The sequence below is a fragment of the Ambystoma mexicanum genome, chromosome 10 (assembly GCF_040938575.1).
Source record: "Ambystoma mexicanum isolate Mex_15411 chromosome 10, UKY_AmexF1_1, whole genome shotgun sequence".
NCBI lineage: Eukaryota > Metazoa > Chordata > Amphibia > Caudata > Ambystomatidae > Ambystoma > Ambystoma mexicanum.
Window position 1 is genome coordinate 596420024 of NC_090932.1, and position 19455 is coordinate 596439478.

Genomic DNA, 19455 nt, shown 5'->3' on the forward strand with positions numbered 1-19455 from the left:
TCCACTTTCTTTTCCTGGGGACAGAGACCCTGAGGAGTAATCTCATGCCCCAAGAAATTAACACGGGTTCTACACCACTGTGCTTTCTGAAAGGAAAGTTTTGCTCCGGCGGCCCTCAACTGCGTCAGAACATAACGGATCTCCGCTATGTGTTCCTCCACAGATGAACTTTTGATGAGGACATCATCTACATAAGCCAGGTTACCCCTCGCACCCAGGTCGGGCATGGCCTTATGTAGGAAAATATTGAACTCATTACCGGAGTTAAGGAGTCCGGGTCCATGTCTACTGCTGGCCCCCAAAGGTAAAAGCCAGCTTGTATTGGTCCTCCCTACTGACCGGCACGGTCCAGTATCCATTGGTCAGGTCTATTGCAGTGAACACCTGTGACCCCTGGATCTGGACCAGCCCTTGGTCAATGTAGGGCAGAGGCCATCGGGAAGTATGGACCCATTTGTTGAGCTCCCTGAGGTCGGCGCAGAGTCTCCACTGGCCGTTTGGCTTCAATATTCCCAGCACCGGATTATTGAAGGTGCTGTGGACTGGACGGATTATTCCCCGGGACTCAAGGTTCTTAATTATTTCCGTAAGGGACTCCATTGATGCGAGAGGCAAGCGATATTGCTTCACAAACACAGGAGTCATGCCAGGGTCCGTGGGGATTGTGGTTGTGTGGATGTCAGTGCGACCACAGTCATATGAGTCTACCGCAAAGAGATCTTGGAAATCCAAGAAAACTTGTTTCAACTTTTGCTTTTGTTCCAGAGTCACACAGGCATCAGCTAGGTTGACTCTCTCTTCCACCATCTGCCTGAAGCCTGGAAAGACTTCTGGTTTGGCTATCTCCGCGGCCTCCTCCAGCTGGGTGGAGAAGTCCCTGGTCAGAGTGCTGATTTCGACCGGAGGCTATAGGTGGGAAAGGCAGCCCTCATGGACCTGGAAAATCACCTCATCCCTCCTGAAGTCACAAGTCACATCTTCCTTACCATAGGGGCAGGAAGTGTACACCAGGAAGTTCCCCCCATGCCGGGTAAAAATCCTGTCTGGTGTTGTATTGTCCTCACTGTCACTGTCAACGCAGTCCTTGGGGATTGGCCCTAACAGTTCATTACCTAAATCAATGGAAAAATGTCGGTCATCAACCGCCATTCCAATAATGGTGCCTGCGGCTAGAGTAATACTCTTTAAGTCGCTGTTATCCACCTCTATTAGAATGGTGTCATGTTCTATGTTGACTACTGGTGTTGGGTTTACCCCTAACCCTTGCTGTTGGAGAGAAGCATTTAGATGTATGTAAGCATCAGGGTTTTGCAAATATTGTCCTCTTTTAGCTTTCACTTCCAGGGAGAATTGTCGGGTCCTTTCTGGGATGGTGACTTCCTCTTTGATCTGAATTTCAACTGCATAAGGTAGCAATTGAGCTGACCTAAATGCTTTTTCTGGATCATCAAAGCCCATGGGATTATCCGCTAATCGGGACCAAGCTTTGAAGTTTATTAGGTCCAAACTAATGGCAAAGCGATTGAGAATGTCACTGCCTAAGTAAAAGGCGGCAGGGACGTCTCGCACGACCCAACAATTGTGGACTATGCCCTTGTTGCCAATCGAGATTTTGAGCATACACCTGCTTGGCAGGAGATGTTTGGAATTAGGTGCTTCCAGGTCCATTTCCCATTTGTCTATCAGTTTGAAGGTGGGAATGGCTGGATCTTTTGGGAGTTGGCGAAACATGGCTTCGCTGATGAAGCTCTTACCATTGTTCACGCACACTCGAGCGAGAACAGAGTCCTTCCCATCATTTAACTGAACAGGGATGAACAACTGCTCTCCAATTTGCTGAATATCAGCCAGGCTCTGAGCTGATTTCACATCTTTCTGGACTATAGGAGTGGGAGTTTCTGATTGTGGATTAGTAAAGAATTTCAGGGTGTTTCCTTCCAGTGTGGAATACCACCCTAAACTGGAAGGAAGGTTGATTTTCAGAAATAGAGAGGACCCCCCATCACCAGTCTGTTGTCCTACTGCTATTACTGTCACGTCTGGAATTTGGTTGTTCTGGAAGTGAAATTCTACTTGGTCAGATTTTTGTTCAACCATGTGGCATGTGCTGTTTAAACTAACATGGTTGACACTCTGTTTTAATTTTATGGGTCGGCTAGTCTGGGTCCAGAGGACCTTGTTTACGCAATCTATTAGGGGTGACAACCTTCTCAGGAGGTCATTCCCTAGTAAACAAGGGGTGCCCTCTGGAGTCACAACTATGACCGGGTGTTTCAACTTGTGTCGCCCAATTTTAATGTCCAAATCTGCCGTCCCCTCGACGGGAATTTCCTTCCCGTCAAAGTTCTGGAGTTGTCCAGGAAGTGAGGTGAGAGGAATTTGGTAATTCCCTCCCCTTCCTGCATTCAGTTCATCAAAGGCCCTTCTGGACAGAAGGGTAGCTTGAGATCCCGTGTCCACCAGCGCTGAAATCGTACCCTGCCCCTGTACTTGTACCGGGGCATAATATCTTCCCTCCTTCTCCTCAAGGGGGCACAGATAATGCACATTTTTGGACAACTGGTGGGCTAACTTTCTGGTTTTGGACATTGCAAGAGAAGAAATTTGGGCAGAATTCTGTGGAGAGCCTTGGGAATCTGAAAGAAAAAGTTGGCAACTGGAGATCAGAGCCATTGTGGGTTCCCCTGGCTCCGGTTCCGGGCCGCCCCCCCCTTTTTGGAGGCAGTCACCAGGATGGGTTTGAACCAGGGGATTTTCTTGCTGTTGGTTCTGGGATGAGATGGTGGGCGGCGGTAGCTCAGTCTCCACATCTCCCCAGTCTGGATTTGCATCCCTAGGGACCCATTTTTCTTTGGGAGGAGTTCCCCCCTCTCTGAAGGAGAAGATCCTTTTCCCAGGATCCTCTGAGGATCCCTCTCCCTCAAATTGGAAGATCTGTACCTCCTCCTCAAACTGAGTCTGTTTGGGTCTTTTGTTTCTCCTACCCCCTCTCTGCTCCTTAGGAGGCAGACTTTCAGGGGGAAGAGATTTTGTTTCCGGTTCCTGGGTTTCCAGGGGCTGTTTACAAGTGAGGAAGGAAGCTTCCTCCAAGGCTTTACACCCCCCTTCCCTTTGTGCCTCCTCCCTGGGAAGCGGTGAGTTATCGGGGTGCTGCCCCCGTCATTGTTCTGGAGCACCAGGTCCAGAGTTGGGTGCGTTCTGCGCCGGCATGCCGATCTGAGGGTTCTGCTGAGCCCTCAGTATGTGACCCAGATCCCGCGCCATGTTTTGAACTTGGCGCTCTAACTGGGAAACCCGCTCAGGCTGATACGGGGCCCTGTTTTCTCCCCTGGGCTGATCCCGGGAAGGGTAGCTATCCCTTCTTTGGTAGTACTCCTGGTTGGGAAGATTTGGATACCCCTCCACCCTTGGCCTCCCCTCTCCCGGATTCAGTTGTCTGGGCTCAGGGAATTGGGGAAAGAAGGGTGGAGGATTTTGGGGCTGGAAGTTGGGTGGATACCTGGGGAAGAAGTTCTGCCCAGGGTTTGGTGAGTTTCTGCCCTCCTGTGAGAAGTTGCGAGGGAAGTTCTCTGGGTTAGGTGCTTGGCTGGATCCCCCCCCTTGGGCTGGAGGAGTCCACACATAACCCAGGATGGGTCTGTTTCCCTTGTAACGGGGGCTTACATAATCAGGAGAGCGAGGGACCCCATTTGTGGGGCTGTCTCCCTGGCTCCCTGTCTGTGACTGGCCCGAGGCCCTTCTGGGCCTAGCATTATTAGGTGCAGGTAGGTTTTTAGGCCCCCCATCTCCAAATCTAAAATGGGGGTGACCTTTACCTCTGCCACCTTGACAGCAGCAGGGGTGTTGTTGGCTTTGGGGTTTTTGGGCGCATTATTTTTATTTTCTATTGGCTTCTGCACCTCATAGATCCGGGTCGCCTGTTCAATGACCCAGTCTAAAGATCTTTTCTCGTGAAAATCCCTCACGAGCTGGGTCATTATGTATTTGGGCAAGGCATGGAAAAACGTATTAACAAATTCTCAGCTATCCGTGCGCGCCCTTCTTGTGGTCTGTGCAAAAGCACGCTTTAACTCCTGCACAAATTCTTGTGGGGCCTGATCCTCCCCACATTGTAAATTGTAGGCTGCCTTGCGAGCCTCTTGAGGATTTCTATGAGTAGAAAAATGTTTCAAGGTGGCCGCCTTATAGGTGGACCATCTTAAATGATTTTGGTCCTCCAGCCCCGCAAAGAAACTGGAGTATTCCGGGGAGAAGGTCCACTTTACATATTGAATACAGCTTTGGCTGTCCTTCAAATGGAAAGTCTCCATCATTTGCTCAAACAAGTGCTCCCAAACAGAATACTTGGCGTTCTTATGATAAGGCGTGATGACGCTCCTGATTGCCTTAATCTGCTTAAAGGGGTCCTTAAGCAAGGCCTTTTTTGTCTTATTGGCCCTTTTGGTCCGGGTAACCCTGGTCCATTCATCTTCTGACTCAGAGGCACTGCTCCCAGAGGTTCCCGTCTGTTCTTCCAGGTTTTCCCGGATTCTGCGAGCCTGGGAATGGCTGGCAGAATGTGGGGACCTGGTCTCCTGTGTCCTGTACCGCTCAGAGGAGTCTTCAGATCCCTCCTTGCTGCCAGGATTTGATGGGTACCCCCCCCCCCCCACTGACCTAACTGGGCAGAGGTTTTCAGGATGCCCTTAATGGGCCTACTCTCCTGGGGTTCCCCATCAAATTGCACTGTGCTTGGGTGCCCATACCCGGATGCCCGCCCCTCCATTCCTGGGTGGTACTGGCCTATGAGCCCCATGCTTCTGGCTGGATAGTAATCTGCCATCCCTGTGGCCCTGTGCTCATGTGCGCCAGGGGACATGGGGGTGGCAGAGTCCAGGGACTGAGAGAGATAAAGGCCTCTGGTACTAGGGCTCCTGGGGTTATGCTCAGGAGTTTCTCTTACCCAGCGAACCTCCTCTCTATCCGCCCCTGCTCCCTGTTGCAATGCAAGAGCCTGCGCCTTCAGTTCCTCAGTTAAGGCCTTACTAGACTCTATCAGTCTCTCCTGCATCGCTACCTGTTGTTGGAGTCTATCATTGTGCTGGCAGAGAGCCTCATTCTCTCTCTGTGCCTCCTGATTGGCCCTGGAGTACTGGGCCAGTCTTTGCTGCAGGAGGGTTACCTCCTGAGAACCTTCCCTACTGGCCTGCTCCTTTCTTGCCAGAGCCTCCTCCACCCTTCTGGTGTGCTCTAGCAAGTCCTGGTGTTCTTTTTGGAGGTCACCTAGTCCCTGGTGGGCCAGGTGATTTTCTTCCATTTTTCTTTTTAAGTGGCAGACTTCCTGGCCTAAGGTGTCCCTTTCCTGACTAAGAGTCTGCATCTGTACCGTCAGGTCGTCCCTTTGCCTTTGGAAGGCACCAGCTTTCTGGCGCTCCTGATCAAACTCTGCCTGGGTATCCAGGTATTTCAGAATCAGTTTATTGCTCTCTGCCTTCTCCCTATCTAGGTGGCTTTGCAGGGTGACTACCTGCTCAGCACATACCCTATTGAAGTCTAACCGTTGCTCCAGCTTTTTCTGGCTCTGCAGTAGGGAGTCCAAACCTTCTTGGTACTCCTTCTGCAAGGCCAGAAATCTGGTATCCTGGTCAGCCTTTTCCTGTTGCAGGATGTCCATATCCTTCTTTATTTTAATGATGTGCTGTCTACTCTCATTTTCTGACTCCTGGCTCCCCTGCAGCCTCTGCTCAGAAGAGACCAGGTCAGATTGGACCTTCTCTAACGCCATCTGTCGCTTATTCGCCAGATCTTGGCTTTCAGTACATTTATCCTGCATGTCTCCCATATATAGGTACAGGTATGCCGCTATCCTAACCATCTTGTCTTGTTCATCCTTAGCTTTAGGAGCCATGTATAGTTCACTCAGGGCCACATGTAAGGGACCCTGATCTCTCCATATATCTGACCCTGTTTCAGTGATCTGGGGTGCGATTGCCTGCAACCAGACCGTCTGGTCCTGATGAGTCCACTCACCTCTCACAAATAGCTTATGTAAGAAGTGCTCTCTGGCTATTTTCATATCTACCAAGGTCGTCATTCTGGAATTTGAGTTCCTTCCTGACTTACAGAAGTTTGTCTTTTATTTTTGCAAAACAGACCTTTTCCTTAGAGCGTTCCTTTGAGGAGTGCTTTACAGCGTAACACAGCGTGGTGATCCGACCGGATATGTGTATCTGGTCAGCTGGCACGCTGTATTAATCTGCACAAGTGATAGATCTAATCCGGAATCCCCGGCTACGAGCCCCCAATTTGTAAGAGGATTCAATTCAACACTACAACTAAGTCAACGCCTAGTCTAGAATACTGAATGAAAACCCTTATTGATATATCTTTATGTCCAGTTCATGCGTTCTGGATGACTACCCCTATATAACACCCCTCTCTTGGAATCCCCCTGACCCCACTGAGCCAAGAAGTAGTTCTGTTTTGCAAGTTTAAAAGGTTTATTTGATACTTTAAACAATAGATATATATATCACACTTTATAATAATTGAATATCACACTTAATCTGAGCAGTAATCAATACATGATAGTCTGGCACTAGCACACTTGTGAATAGGAACAGAAGAATAAGGTGGTAGAGAATGCTTTATATAAGTTCAGATTGATGCAATGTTGAATGAAATGCAATACAGAAAATACTCAATATGATTTCAACAAAACAATGTAATCACTTTTCTTTGGCAATCCACTCCCCCCCCTTTATGCAATGCAAGTAAATGGAAGGAAAGCACACAGTTCTCAGAAATGCAATCAAATGTAATCCCGTTCACCCCAGCAAGCTTAGACTACAGAAGTTTGAAACACAGGCCCAAGATGCTTTTATATGTGCTGGCAATGAAGTGAAAAATTTGCTAAAATGCTTTTAATTCCCTCTAGAGGTTCAGGGTGAGTGGTATCTAGTTAATATTAGTCCAGGCTCACTCTAGCAATGATTCAGGGATGGTTGGCAGGTTAAACGAATTTTTGGCAAATGAAAGCAAGGAAGCTGCTGTTTTCACACGTGGAGAAATTTGCAAATCGCGGTAAAATTCGCGAGTGCGAGAATCGTGATTACGGAGAAAGTATGAGGAGTAGCAAGTTCCTAGCACAAACGGTTACGGAGTTATGGACGATTTTGTGAAGGTTGTTTTTCGGATTTGAAATTTTAAAAGTTCAAAGCGACAGGTTACAGCTTGCAGCTAAAAAATGACAAGTGACAGCTTTGCAAATGACAGGTGACAACTTATAGGAGGCAGTTCTGGTTAGATTAAAATAGATTGAATTATATTATTTTAACTAAGAGATTGGTTCTGCACAGTTCTGCTAGGTACTCACAATATATTTAGAAATAGGCCTCGCCACGGATCTGGTCAGGTTTTCGGACTGGACTCCGGTCTGGTCTCGGCACTTCACAGTGATCTGGGTCAGCTCTCTGGTTCTGCTAACAGCGGTCTGGGTCAGCTCTGCTCTACTGGTCTAGCCTCTGTGGATTCTGGATACTGCTCTGCTTTCTAAGTACTGCTACAGGTTCTGGAGATTGATGGATTTGAAGTCTGGATCTCTGGATGTTGTATGGTCCGGCAGCATGCTCCGCAGCAAATGGAATTGAATGTCTCTATCTGTCCTGACTGTCTGCTTTTATGTGTTTTGAAAGTGGGTGTGTGTGCAGCATCACTAGCCAGCCCCTCTTTCAACTTGTCATTGGCCCAATTCTCCCCTCTCCCATGATTGGGGAAGGAACTGTGAGTCAGAGTGATGCTGTAGGTTTTATGGGTCAGAGGATCCTCCCCTGGTCAGTTTGCCCACAAATCTATATTTGATCAAAATGCACACTTCATAGATACACAGTGGTTTGAAATTACATGCACCCATCACATATCACATGAGGTATCCCCTTTTCTAACTCTGCTCTTCCTGGGGGCTTGGGTTCAAAAATGGCAACATTTTGTGCTTTTTAGTGGTTTTGCAACATCAGATTTTTCTCCAGAGTTGTACACATGTACACGGCCTGTCCATACATACTCCAGTAAATTACCATGTTCCTAGCTTAAACACAGAGTCTGTAGTATACATAACTAGCAGGGTTTTGCCCCAGAACATCACACAAATTGGAGTTTGGGCTTGAATCGAAGGTACATTTTTTAAAATGAAGGCTCTCAAAGTTATACATTCCTGTCATTTGATTACAAAGAGTTATCAGTGTTTCTGTAAAATATATATTTTGCTTTCAATTCAGTTCTCAGAGTGTTGGAGTCCGCCTCCAAGACTTGGGTGGGTCAATCACATGTGTCTTCTGGCAGGCAGGCCTTTGTTGACAGGAAACAGTCAAAATCAACAAATCCTATTCAATTGAAAGAGCCTATTGTGTGGTCTCCAAGAGGCTCCCAGCCAGTCTGCCTTCTATCAATCAAGAGGTCATGTGAGATTCCAACTCCTGGTGTGAATCTCTGGAGGTGAGAGGTTTCCCAGCCTTTGGCCTGTTAATTAAATCAGATAGTCTTCTGGGAACAGCATGTGGTTAAGATTTTAATTAATTCCCAGCCTTTGATGTAAAGGCCTCTCCTGCAACTCCTGACATGCAGTTTCCCTGTCAGAGTTTAGACCGCTAGCGCCGCCCTCAGTCAAAAGCGGGTACTGCATGCAATTTTGGGATCTTTCTTGGATTAATGCCTTCTAAACAGGAATGGTTCTTACATGGTAGTAAATCCTTGCTTAACATTGTTTTGATGGGGCTCCTTACAGTAAAATGGTTATGTGGAACCCCACAAAAGGGGTGAATCTTTAAAGTGGTCCGGTGAGCCACGATTTCAGCAACTTTTTGACATCAGTAACAGTGGATTTTGTTAACAAAGATCTTTCTTTACACTGGTGGGTGGCAAGTGAGGTAACCATTTTGGTGTGCGCACAAACTGCGTGGTTCTCCTGGATTCTGGCGCACTTGTGGGCTTTTTGGCCATCTTGGATTTTCTAAGCCCACAGCACCAAATGTTGCAGCATGATAGCTCAAACGTGGGTCAGGACACCCAACAGTGGTGACTATTCCTAACATTATGCGCTGGCGGGCTTACCACTGTGGTAACGGCCCGAGACCAAGCTGATTCTCATGTTTGCAAAAATACAGATCAGAAGGCTGCAGTGTTGAAGGGAACTAAAGAGTCCTTTCTACAGTTCCATTGGCGGCAGTGTGGGAGGAGAGTGCCAAGCGAGATGGGCTCTGGAAGCAGTGTAGTGAGTGATTGTGGTATGGATGTGTTGGAGTGGCCTTTGTGGGGTGGGGGGGTAATAGGGGGAGGCAGTGGTTGGTGCGCTAAGCTGATCAGTGGGCTTCAAATGCAGACTTCTATATCAGTGGCTTATACCTGCTTTCAGAACCCTCCGATTGGCTGAGGCCTGCCTCCTGAGAGTTAATAGCAAGTCATTTGTTCTTCTGTAGCACATTACGCGCATATACCTTTGCCAGTTAACTTCCACATATGTTTGATCATGAGCAATTAGTGCTTTTGTGATCATGATAAAGCAGTTAACTACCATGTGCTTTTATCTTTTAGTGACGAGTCCTATGTCATTGGATTTATTGTACCTAACCAAAAGGAGCTCTTGCAATTGGCAGAAAAGAGCAAAATTCAAGGGAATTTTGAAGAACTCTGCAATAATCCTGAAATAGAAAAGATTGTACTTAGATTAATATCAGATAGTGCCAAGGCAGGTGAGTAATATTTCTTCTCCACATGTAATGTTATCTTTTTCGTTACAGAATGGTGTGCTAGCATTATCTGTTTTAATGTATGTATTTATTGTGAAGTTGTTCAGTTTTTCCAAAAGGGGTTTCCTTTTCAGGTAAAAGTATTTTTTCTAAAGTTGACATTATTTTTCCATCAAAGTTGACAATTTTGTATCTTGTGATGAAAATGAAGGAAGAAATAATTGTTTTCCTTTTATTCTGCTAAGAATATTTTTACCTATAATCCTAGCTCTTCAGCATTGGTATCTTTCATGGATTCACATGCTTTGATTATTTCCCACCAACAGGCTGGGAATCCACAGTAACCTCGGTATTATACTATAATATAGGTTTATGGTAACTTTAGTAGCCCATTACTGTCCTTTTGGGTGTATTGTGCCCCAGCCTATGAGACATCGAGTAGAAGAGGCCTTCTTCAGGATCTAACTGCATGTCGTGATACGGCATGCAGTTAGATCCTGAAGACATTTCTAAAGACATTTCTACTGAGTAAAACCTCTTTTTCATAAAACCTAATCTTGGAAACAGTCTGAGAGAAACCTCTGTTCATAAAACAACTTGAGAACATACTACAGAGTTTTCTTCCTTCAACTTCTCCTGACAGATAAGTGGGGTATCCCTAGGCATGGAAGAAAAGGCAAATCCTTGTTCAAAGCATGCCAAACATGTGGCATTAAAAATCTCTATGAAGGGAATAAGCACACTGAGTGCATTTACTGGCTATACACAAACCACAAACCAGAGGATTTTGAGATTTCTTCTACCTTTAGCACAAAAAGTGTTAAAGGCGGGAAAAGGAGATTGGTATGTTGGTTGAATGAGGTTAAATATCCCCTTTTCTGAGACGGAGTGTTAGGCAGAATCCACTGCAGTTCCCTTGGGGAGCTCTATAGCAGATTAAGACTACAGGTATATGCAAAGAAACCCCCTTTGTTATCAGTCTGTACCACAAAGATTTAGTTGGTAGCTGTGGCTGAGCAGTCAGACCTATCTCAAGAGGGAGATGAGCAGTATTCAGGGTTTACACATTAGGACTATAGTACTATGGACTATAGTACTATGGTAAAAGGAAACACTGACCAAAGCTTTGTATTAAAAATAATAGACATATTTATTTTACACACTTCTAGTTCAACACATAAATCACAATTATAAAATCAAGTTAAAACAGTCAAGAAAAGTATACACAACTCCCTATTTAAATTATAGACAAGTTTGAGCCAGAGTGAAAACTGAGTAAAATGGCACAGGGTCAAACAAGCAAAAATGGCCCTTGTAATTTCTCAAAAGGGAGGGAGAGGACAAGTTATACATAGTTAACCTCTTAAACACCCTAGTAACACTTCCCAAGTGGATTGTGAAAAAGTTAGGCACGGTAGCACTTTAGCAATAGTCATACATAGGTGAAAACCGAGCAAAATGGCACTTCAGCAATACTTAGGAGGGAAGGAAGAGGGGTTATAAGAGTTTTTGGTGCACCAACACAGTCGAGGATGAAAAGCAATCTAGTGAAGGCAGTTGTAACAGATTTAGCCAAAGTCAATAGGCCTGTGTCAGAGTTAGTGGTACAGGGCAATGTGCCCAGGATAAAACTATTCTAGTAGCTGCAGTCAAGTCTTTGGTTTAACGGTTCAAAAGGAGAGTGCAGAAGGTAAAAGATAATGTTAGTCAATAGGGGCGGCCAACCCAGGATGTAAATAAAGAATGTCAAACACCTTTAGCGGTACCCCTCGAAACGGGAGGCCTGGCGGAACAAGGTACCTGAAAAAGTGGAAGTGGCTCCTGCGGTGGCAGTGGTTCCTGGCAGTTCCTGCAGTTTGTGATGTCCAGCAGAGGAAGAGAGGCTCTCATCGTGGAGGAAGGTTCGAGTTGCTGCATTGTCCAGGGAAGAAGCCAGCCGCGTTGATGCCGAAATAGATTAAAAGGTACGCTCCTTTAAGTCGCGGTCGTGGTTGACGGGAGCCTGGCTATCCGGTCTCCGAGTGCAAGACACTGGCGATTCGACCAAGGCAGGTCGCGGAAGGCAATTGACGAACTGGTTGGCCCCACCAGCTCAAGGGAAGAAGACTCTTGCAGGCGAAGATCTTCTCAAGTCGTTGGAGAAAAGTGGTGAGGATCTGCAGCAGGGCTTCACCGGTGGTTCAGTCGTTGCAGATGTCTTCAGCTTCTCTCCTCTTCGGTTTCTTAGTTCCACTAGCGACTTCTTGCTCTTCTAGTCCACAGGTCCCTGCTTTTATGCAGAAAATCCCCCATTCATACAGCCTAGCTGTCACTCACAAAGTGGAGTGGTCATCCTGGCGGGAGACCCTCCAGCCTATTGGGGCAGAGTGTGACTTGGGTTGCTTAGGCAACCCTGTCCAGGGTGCCTACTCCCCCTCCCACACAATGGATCTACCCCAGACTCAGTGGCGCTGAGAGGAGGGTTTCTTGGCAGAAGCCTGCCAAAAGGACGAACAAAGGATCCCCGACCTGGGTTAGGATTTCAGAGAAAGACACGAGAAAGAAATATTATAAATGTTCTGGCAAAAAAAACCCTACTGGATTAAAGTTAATAAAAAGATAAACCGGCGGTTCTTTAGAGGCTGTCAGTAAAAGTGGTAGACTCGAACAATGGGAAAATCCCATAGGAAAATATTTGCGGTCGAATATTTACGGTAGTAACCACTGCCACCAGCGAGAAACTTTTGAGAGAGGGACTGTACGGTACCCTCTCGAAAATGAACATAAGGGAAAAATTATTAACCCTTTCCAGTACTTCCATAATAAGATGGTTTGTACTGGTTTAGTTCATAGCTATTGACTAGTAAAGTCAATGGGGACTTTACATGCCCTGGGAGACAGTAGTCAGTCCCAGGGTATGGAGTCTATGTTTGGGGGTCACTATGACACCCCTGTGTTACTGCACTGAGGGTGCTGTGTAACACACATGTATAAAGATGGTTTCTATGAGGGTGAGAAAAACCCCATAGACATTAAACACAAAAAATAGCCTAGAACATACATCAGCAATCTGTCTAAGAGTGGGAAAAAAGAGTCTCACTCTCAGCAGGAGAAAAAAAACAAACCCTTCAAATCCAGCAAAGCTGCTGGGGGACTCTATAGGTAAGAGAAATTAGCCATAGAATGAGAACAGGGTCCTGTAGAAGTGTGGTGGCTACCAAAGCTGGCAAACTCTAGCCCCCAAAAAGGGCCAGAAGAAAACATACCATACTACCTGGCCTCCCGCTTGGCCCCAGCCCACTTCCTCTCCCTGCAGGGGGGCACAGTGGTTCACCCCGCTCTGCATAAGTTAGCCCTGGCAGCTTGGTCCCTGAGCAGGTCACCCTGAAGCATCTACACTTAACAGAGGACAACCTGGCTATCATACAAGGGCAAGCAGCGACTCCACCAGGAGTCATTACAGGAGCAAGTGGACCAGGTTCTGCCACTGAGCCAAGACAAACAAGATTGATCCTCTGACATCCTCAATGGACAATGTGTTATCCGTCTATGCACATCTGGCTCACTCAGTACAGGTAGACACCTGCGCATGTATCTGACGGCCATACGACATCTTCTCCTCTTCCAATCCGGTGGTTGAAAGGCATTTGGCGGGCCTGGCCAGATTATATCCTTCTGCCAAGCGTCCACATCTGGTCTGTCACTTTAACATGGTGTTTGGTGCCCTGGCTCACAAGCCCTTCGAACCCATGGCATCAGCAGACATCGGGCTGGTGACTATTAAGACTGCCCTGCTATTTGGCCGTACTTCAGCATGCCGGATCAGCGAGGCTCTGGTGGCTTTCAGAGCCTTATACTACATTTCACTGGGACAAGGTGGTACTCGGAACGCATCCTGCCTTTCTCTCTAAGGTTGTCTCTCCCTTTCACCTTAACGAGGAGATAGTACTCCCAACATTCTTTCCAAATCCGAAGGACGAGGCACAGAAGGTGTTGCACTGTCTGGATGTCAGACGTACTGTAGGATTTTATCTGGACAGGACTAAGCGCTTCCATAAATCGGATGCCTTGTTTGTCACATTCGGTGGGTCAAAGCCAGGCGGTCAAGCATCCAACGCCTCAATAGCGAGGTGGATGTTGATGGCCTTTAAGGAAGCATAGGAGGGACAGCACCTGTCATTGCCAGCAAACATGCACGCCCACACTATCAGAGCCAAACGCACGTTCCATGGCAAACAATCAGCAAGCACTATTGCTTGGATGCCAGCACCGGATCAGACGCAGCATTTGGCCAGGCAGTTTTTAAAAACGTGATTTCCTAGATGGGCAACTCTCCTTCCCAGAGCTGCATTCAGTTGTAATCGCCCATAAAGTATGGAGTAAAGGGGACGGGATTTAGGAGTAATTATATGTTGCTCACCGTAGTGATTAACGTACTACTAGTCCATAGTCCCCTTTTCTCCATACGTCCCACCATCCTCCCCCTCAATAAACTGGTATTAGGCAATTGTAATATAGCCGACGCGTCAAAGGGGACTGAGAGCGGCGCCAGTGGGTGGAATCAAGGGAGATCATGCTCCCAGGCCCTGCGCACATCTAAATTTAAAGGAGAATACTATTTATTCTGGTGAAAAATGTTCAGTTTCCTGTCCTTAGCGAGGGACGTCCCCCATACAGTATGGCGGGAAAGGGGACTATGGACTAGGAGTACGTTAGTCACTATGGTGAGTAACATAATTTCGAAGGGATTGTGTCCTCCGACGTATTCCTCATCTTAGCTATCTCCTTCCAGCTCTGCTGGCCTCGGAAAATTTTTCTCTCTAGAGGGCGCTGCGCGTCGACGTCCTCCGAGTCGATGTCCCTCGACAGCCGCCGTATCGACGTCGACGTCATCCTGCCTATAAAGGCCGCGCGCAGCGTCCGTTGCTCAGTTCCGTTTTTCCGCGCTTACTCAGTGCCTCGGAATACCGTTGCTCAGTTTTTGTCAGATTATATCTATTTACCTCGAGTTATTCAATACCGTACTCGATGGCTTCTTCGTCGGAACCGACAACTCCTCAATCCGGCTTCAAAAAATGCAGAGATTGTGGGAAAAAGATGTCGCTGACTGACCCTCACAGAGTTTGTCTGTGGTGTTTGGGAGCTGAACACCATTGTTCGGAGTGCGAGGACTGTATGTCCATGACTGCTAAGGCCCTGAAGGAGCGTAGGGGGAAGCTGGAGAAAGGTAAGACTTTTAAAGCTTCTTCTTCGTCGACGAAGTCGAGACAGTCGTCTCCTCGTCACCATTCGCGCTCCAGGTCTCGGAGTGGGTCCCATCACTCCTCGAGATCGAAGCACTCGAAGAGGAGACATTGAAGATCCCCTTCTCCGTCTTCCTCTTCCTCTGTTTCGCCTAAAAGAATACCTTGCCCCACGAAACATAGTTCCCGGGCTGAATGGGAGGAATTCCGTAAAAATATGATGAGCGTCTTCGAGAAAGCGGCCTCGACCCCCTTGAAGACTGCCGAGAGCGATGCTCTGGTCGAAAGAACCGAAGGTCAAAAACGCCGCGAGTCGCAGTACCCGGTGAAGGAAACCTCTCGAGCGCGTCTCGAACCCTCGAGTAGGACTATGACCTCCAAACCTTCCTCGAAGGTTCCGTCGTCGAAGGTTCCGTCGACGCCGAGGTCGGTGTCTTCGACGCCGTTGTCGAAGGGACCTTCGACACACGGGTCTGTCGACTCGACGCCAGCTTTGACACCGGCGTCGACGCCAAGAAAAGTCACGGTCACGACACAACCAGTGACTATCCCCAGGTCCTCGATGTCGATGGCTTCGAGATTGTCGAGTAGAATCCCAATTCTGTCGAGGTCATCGAGGCCTCCGCCTTTGTTTTCGACGCCACGCTCGAAGCCTTCGGCGTCGACGACATCGACGTTTTCGAGGCCCATTATGACAAGTTCGGCACCCTCTGCCTTGGAAATGGGATTTACACCCTTTATGAGTTCAGAACAGTTGAATTATGGAAGAGGGTGAATTGTCTGAACAGGAAGACACATTTGAGTTGCAGGGACCTGTAACCCCAATTAGAGAGGAATTTTCCTCTGAAGAACGCAGGTTAAAGGACCTTCATGATTCCTTACATGAGGCAAGTGGGTTAGACACTTCCCCTGAGGTGGAGTTTGCTAGGCCAGACCCGGGGGAGCATTCTAAAACCCCCTATAGAGCCTTAATGGCCAGGATCACAGAGTTTATGGGGTGGTCTGCACCTTCACAATCTTTCCAACAAGATGACCTCACGGATATTCTTGACAAAGGCCCACAGGAGGATCCTGTGGTGCCTTTTCATAAAGCTCTTCAGAGGAAGATTATGACGAACTGGGAAACCCCAGATGTCGTCCCGGCAGTAAATAAAAAACTGTCTACAAAGTATAGGGTATCCTCTACAGACCCGGAGTTTTTATCAAAACACCCATCCCCAGAAAGTCTGGTGGTACAGGCAGCATCTTCTACCGATGTCAAGACGGCTTATCCTACCGTCCCTCAGGACAGGGACGATAAAAAATATGATGCTATGGCAAAGAAAGTTTTTTCGGCATGTAGCATGGGGTTAAAATCTGTTAATGCTACTTGCACCCTTGCTAGATTCCGCCATGCACTTTGGGAGTGTGCTTCTACAGCGGCTGACTGCATCCCGGAGGGAGAAGAAAGGGAGGCTTTCCTGAATATCATACAGGACGGTAAAGACGCTATGTGCGAATCCCTCCAGACGGGCATTGATTCGGCTGACAGTATCAGCAGAGCAATGGCGGCAAGTACAACAACCAGGAGATTCGCTTGGTTGAGAAAGTCTGGTTTTGCCCCAGATGTGCAAGCCAGGCTCTTGAACATGCCATTCGATGGCTCTTCTTTGTTTGGAAAAAAGGCGGATGACAGTTTAGAGAAACTGCAAACTTCGAAAGCAGCAGCAAAATCCCTAGACGCTGCAATCCGTCAGACACCTTTTCGTCCCACAGGAACCTCTGCGAGGGGCAAGTCCTTTCGCTTCTACTCCGCATTCGGAAGAGGTAGAGGACGTCCAGCTCAAAGGGGACAAAGAAGAACTACCCGAGGTGGACGGGGTAGATATTCAAAAGCCGCAGCAACAGCAGGTGCCTCTTTACCATCGGCATCCGCATCAGCCGCCCCAAAACCACTCTGAGGACTTCCCTCACAGGACACCTGTAGGAGGCAGGTTGACTCAACATCTGGCAGAATGGCAGGCTATCACGTCAGATGCTTGGGCATTGGAAACAGTTGCCCAAGGTTACTGCCTGCCTCTCCTACGCATACCTCAGAGTCATCCACCGGGGATCAGCTCTCAGAAAGCTCCAGATCCGCTCCTCTTGCAGGAAATTTTCGACCTGCTAGAGAAAGGTGCCATAGAACCGGTACCTGTAGCGGAGAGGAACAAGGGCTGGTACTCCCCTTATTTTCTCATTCCAAAGAAAGACGGAGGACTGAGACCCATCTTGGACTTGCGAGAATTGAACAAATTCCTCAGGAAAGACAAATTCAAGATGGTCATTCTTTCTCAGATCCTCCAGGCCCTTCAGTTCCAGGACTGGTTGGTATCTCTGGACCTTCAGGATGCTTATTTCCATGTGCCTATCCATCTCAAACACAGGAAATACCTGAGGTTCGCAATTGGCAACTCTCACTATCAATTTCGAGTGCTGCCATTTGGGCTGACCTCCGCCCCGAGGGTCTTCACCAAGTTAATGTCGGTAGTGGCGGCAAGTCTAAGGAGGGAAGGGATTCACGTCTACCCCTACCTGGACGATTGGTTGATCAGGGCTGTTTCTTCGGAACAAACTCAGATCCAGCTAAATCACGTGTGCCACTCCCTTCACAAACTGGGCTTCTCCCTCAATTTAAAGAAGTCACAAATGATACCATCACATAGACTCCAGTTTATAGGAGCGATCCTGGACACTTCCCTGGGAAAAGCCTCGCCACCAGAGCTGAGGGCTCAAGATATTCTACAGATGGTTACCAAGTTCCAAGATGCCCAACGCCTCTCAGCCTTCGACTTTTTGAGGTTGCTAGGCCTCATGGCATCCTGCATTTTCCTAGTGCCAGAGGCTCGCCTGAGAATGAGATCCCTGCAGTGGGCACTGAGGACTCAGTGGTCACAATTCTCAGGGAGAATGACAGATATTCTTCAGGTTCCCGACAGGGTGGCTCGAGACCTTCAGTGGTGGGCCCGTCAGGAGAACATTCTGAAAGGAGAACAGTTTTGGCAACCCTGGCCGGAGATAACAGTAGTCACGGATGCCTCACTCACGGGGTGGGGAGCCCACACCAACGACTTGACCATCAGCGGTCGTTGGTCTCCATCGGAGTCCAGACTACATATCAACCTGTTAGAGCTGAGAGCCATCAGACTTGCGCTGAAGGCGTTCCTGCCAGCTGTACAAGGGAAAAACGTCCTGATAATGACGGACAACACAGTGGCCATGCATTACCTCAACAAAAGAGGAGGCGTAGGATCACTAGCCCTGTGCAGAGATGCGATGCAGCTCTGGTTTTGGGCAATCCAAGAAGGAATCTCTCTATCGGCAGTTCACCTAGCCGGAGAGAAGAACTTGACAGCGGACGCTCTGAGCAGGCAGAGCACAGTCTCCCACGAGTGGGAACTAGCTCAGGAAGTCCTTCAAGAGATCTTCGCCCTTTGGGGAAGCCCTCAGGTGGATCTGTTTGCCACCAGCGTCAACAGGAAATGCGATCTGTTCTGCTCAAGGGAATTTCCCCCGAGAGGAGCTCTGGGAGACGCGTTCATAGTGGACTGGGAGTTTCTGCTTCTGTACGCGTTCCCACCGGTCCCTATCATTCCTCAAATGATCAGGAGGTTGAGAAGATTCCGGAGAACCATGATCCTAATTGCCCTGGACTGGGCCAAGAGAACGTGGTACCCGGACCTTCTAGACTTGTCCATCTGCCCTCCAATTCGACTTCCACTCAGAGAGAACCTACTCTCACAGAAGGGAGGTCAGGTTCTCCATCCAGACATCAAAACCCTCAACCTTCACGCTTGTCTTCTGAAAGGTTGAGGTACAAGGATTGGGACCTCCCTGATGATGTTATGGAGGTGTTGCTTTCGGCAAGGAGTCCAGCAACAAAGTCTTTATACCGCTGCCGTTGGAACAGATTTTGCAGCTGGTGTAGAGAACAGAATATCGACCCTTTTTCATGTGGTACACCAATGGTTTTGTCCTTCCTTCTATATTTGGCGAATTCAGGCCTTCAAGTTGGCACCATTAAGGGCTATCTCGCAGCGCTATCCATCTTTAAGCGCACTGCGGAAGAACCATCCTATTTCAAGTTACCCTTGGTAATACAGTTTCTAAAGGGGTTAACCAATGTTTATCCCCCAAGACCATTCCAAGTTCCCCTATGGGATTTAAACTTAGTACTAACTTTCCTGATGGGCACACCTTTCGAACCACTCCATTCTTGTTCGTTAAGATTCCTTACCCTTAAAACTGTTTTATTAATAGCACTTACATCTGCTAGAAGGGTGAGCGAATTACAAGCTTTTTCTTGTAAACCCCGTCACACAATATTTCACAAAGACAAAGTTGTCCTGCAAGTGAAGCCTAATTTCCTCCCAAAGGTGGTTTCTGAATTCCATATCACTCAGAAGATTACCCTACCATCTTTCTATCCTCCTCCTCATCCGGGGAAAGAGGAAGAGAGGTTACACAGGCTAGACCCTAGAAGGGCTTTAAGT

General features: G+C 47.8%; 1 protein-coding gene across 4 annotated transcripts in view; it reads left to right on the forward strand.

The window, feature by feature from the left end:
* ACSL3 (acyl-CoA synthetase long chain family member 3) overlaps positions 1-19455 on the forward strand; it is a 3215977-nt gene that overhangs the window by 3068344 nt on the left and 128178 nt on the right. For all 4 annotated transcript variants that reach the window (XR_011276042.1, XM_069618147.1, XM_069618145.1 and 1 more), the window contains exon 14: positions 9568-9725. Coding sequence is in view for 3 of the 4 variants with exons in the window: in XM_069618147.1 (XP_069474248.1) it covers positions 9568-9725 (158 nt within the window). In the remaining variant the exon portion in view is untranslated. The remainder of the gene's footprint in view (positions 1-9567; positions 9726-19455) is intronic.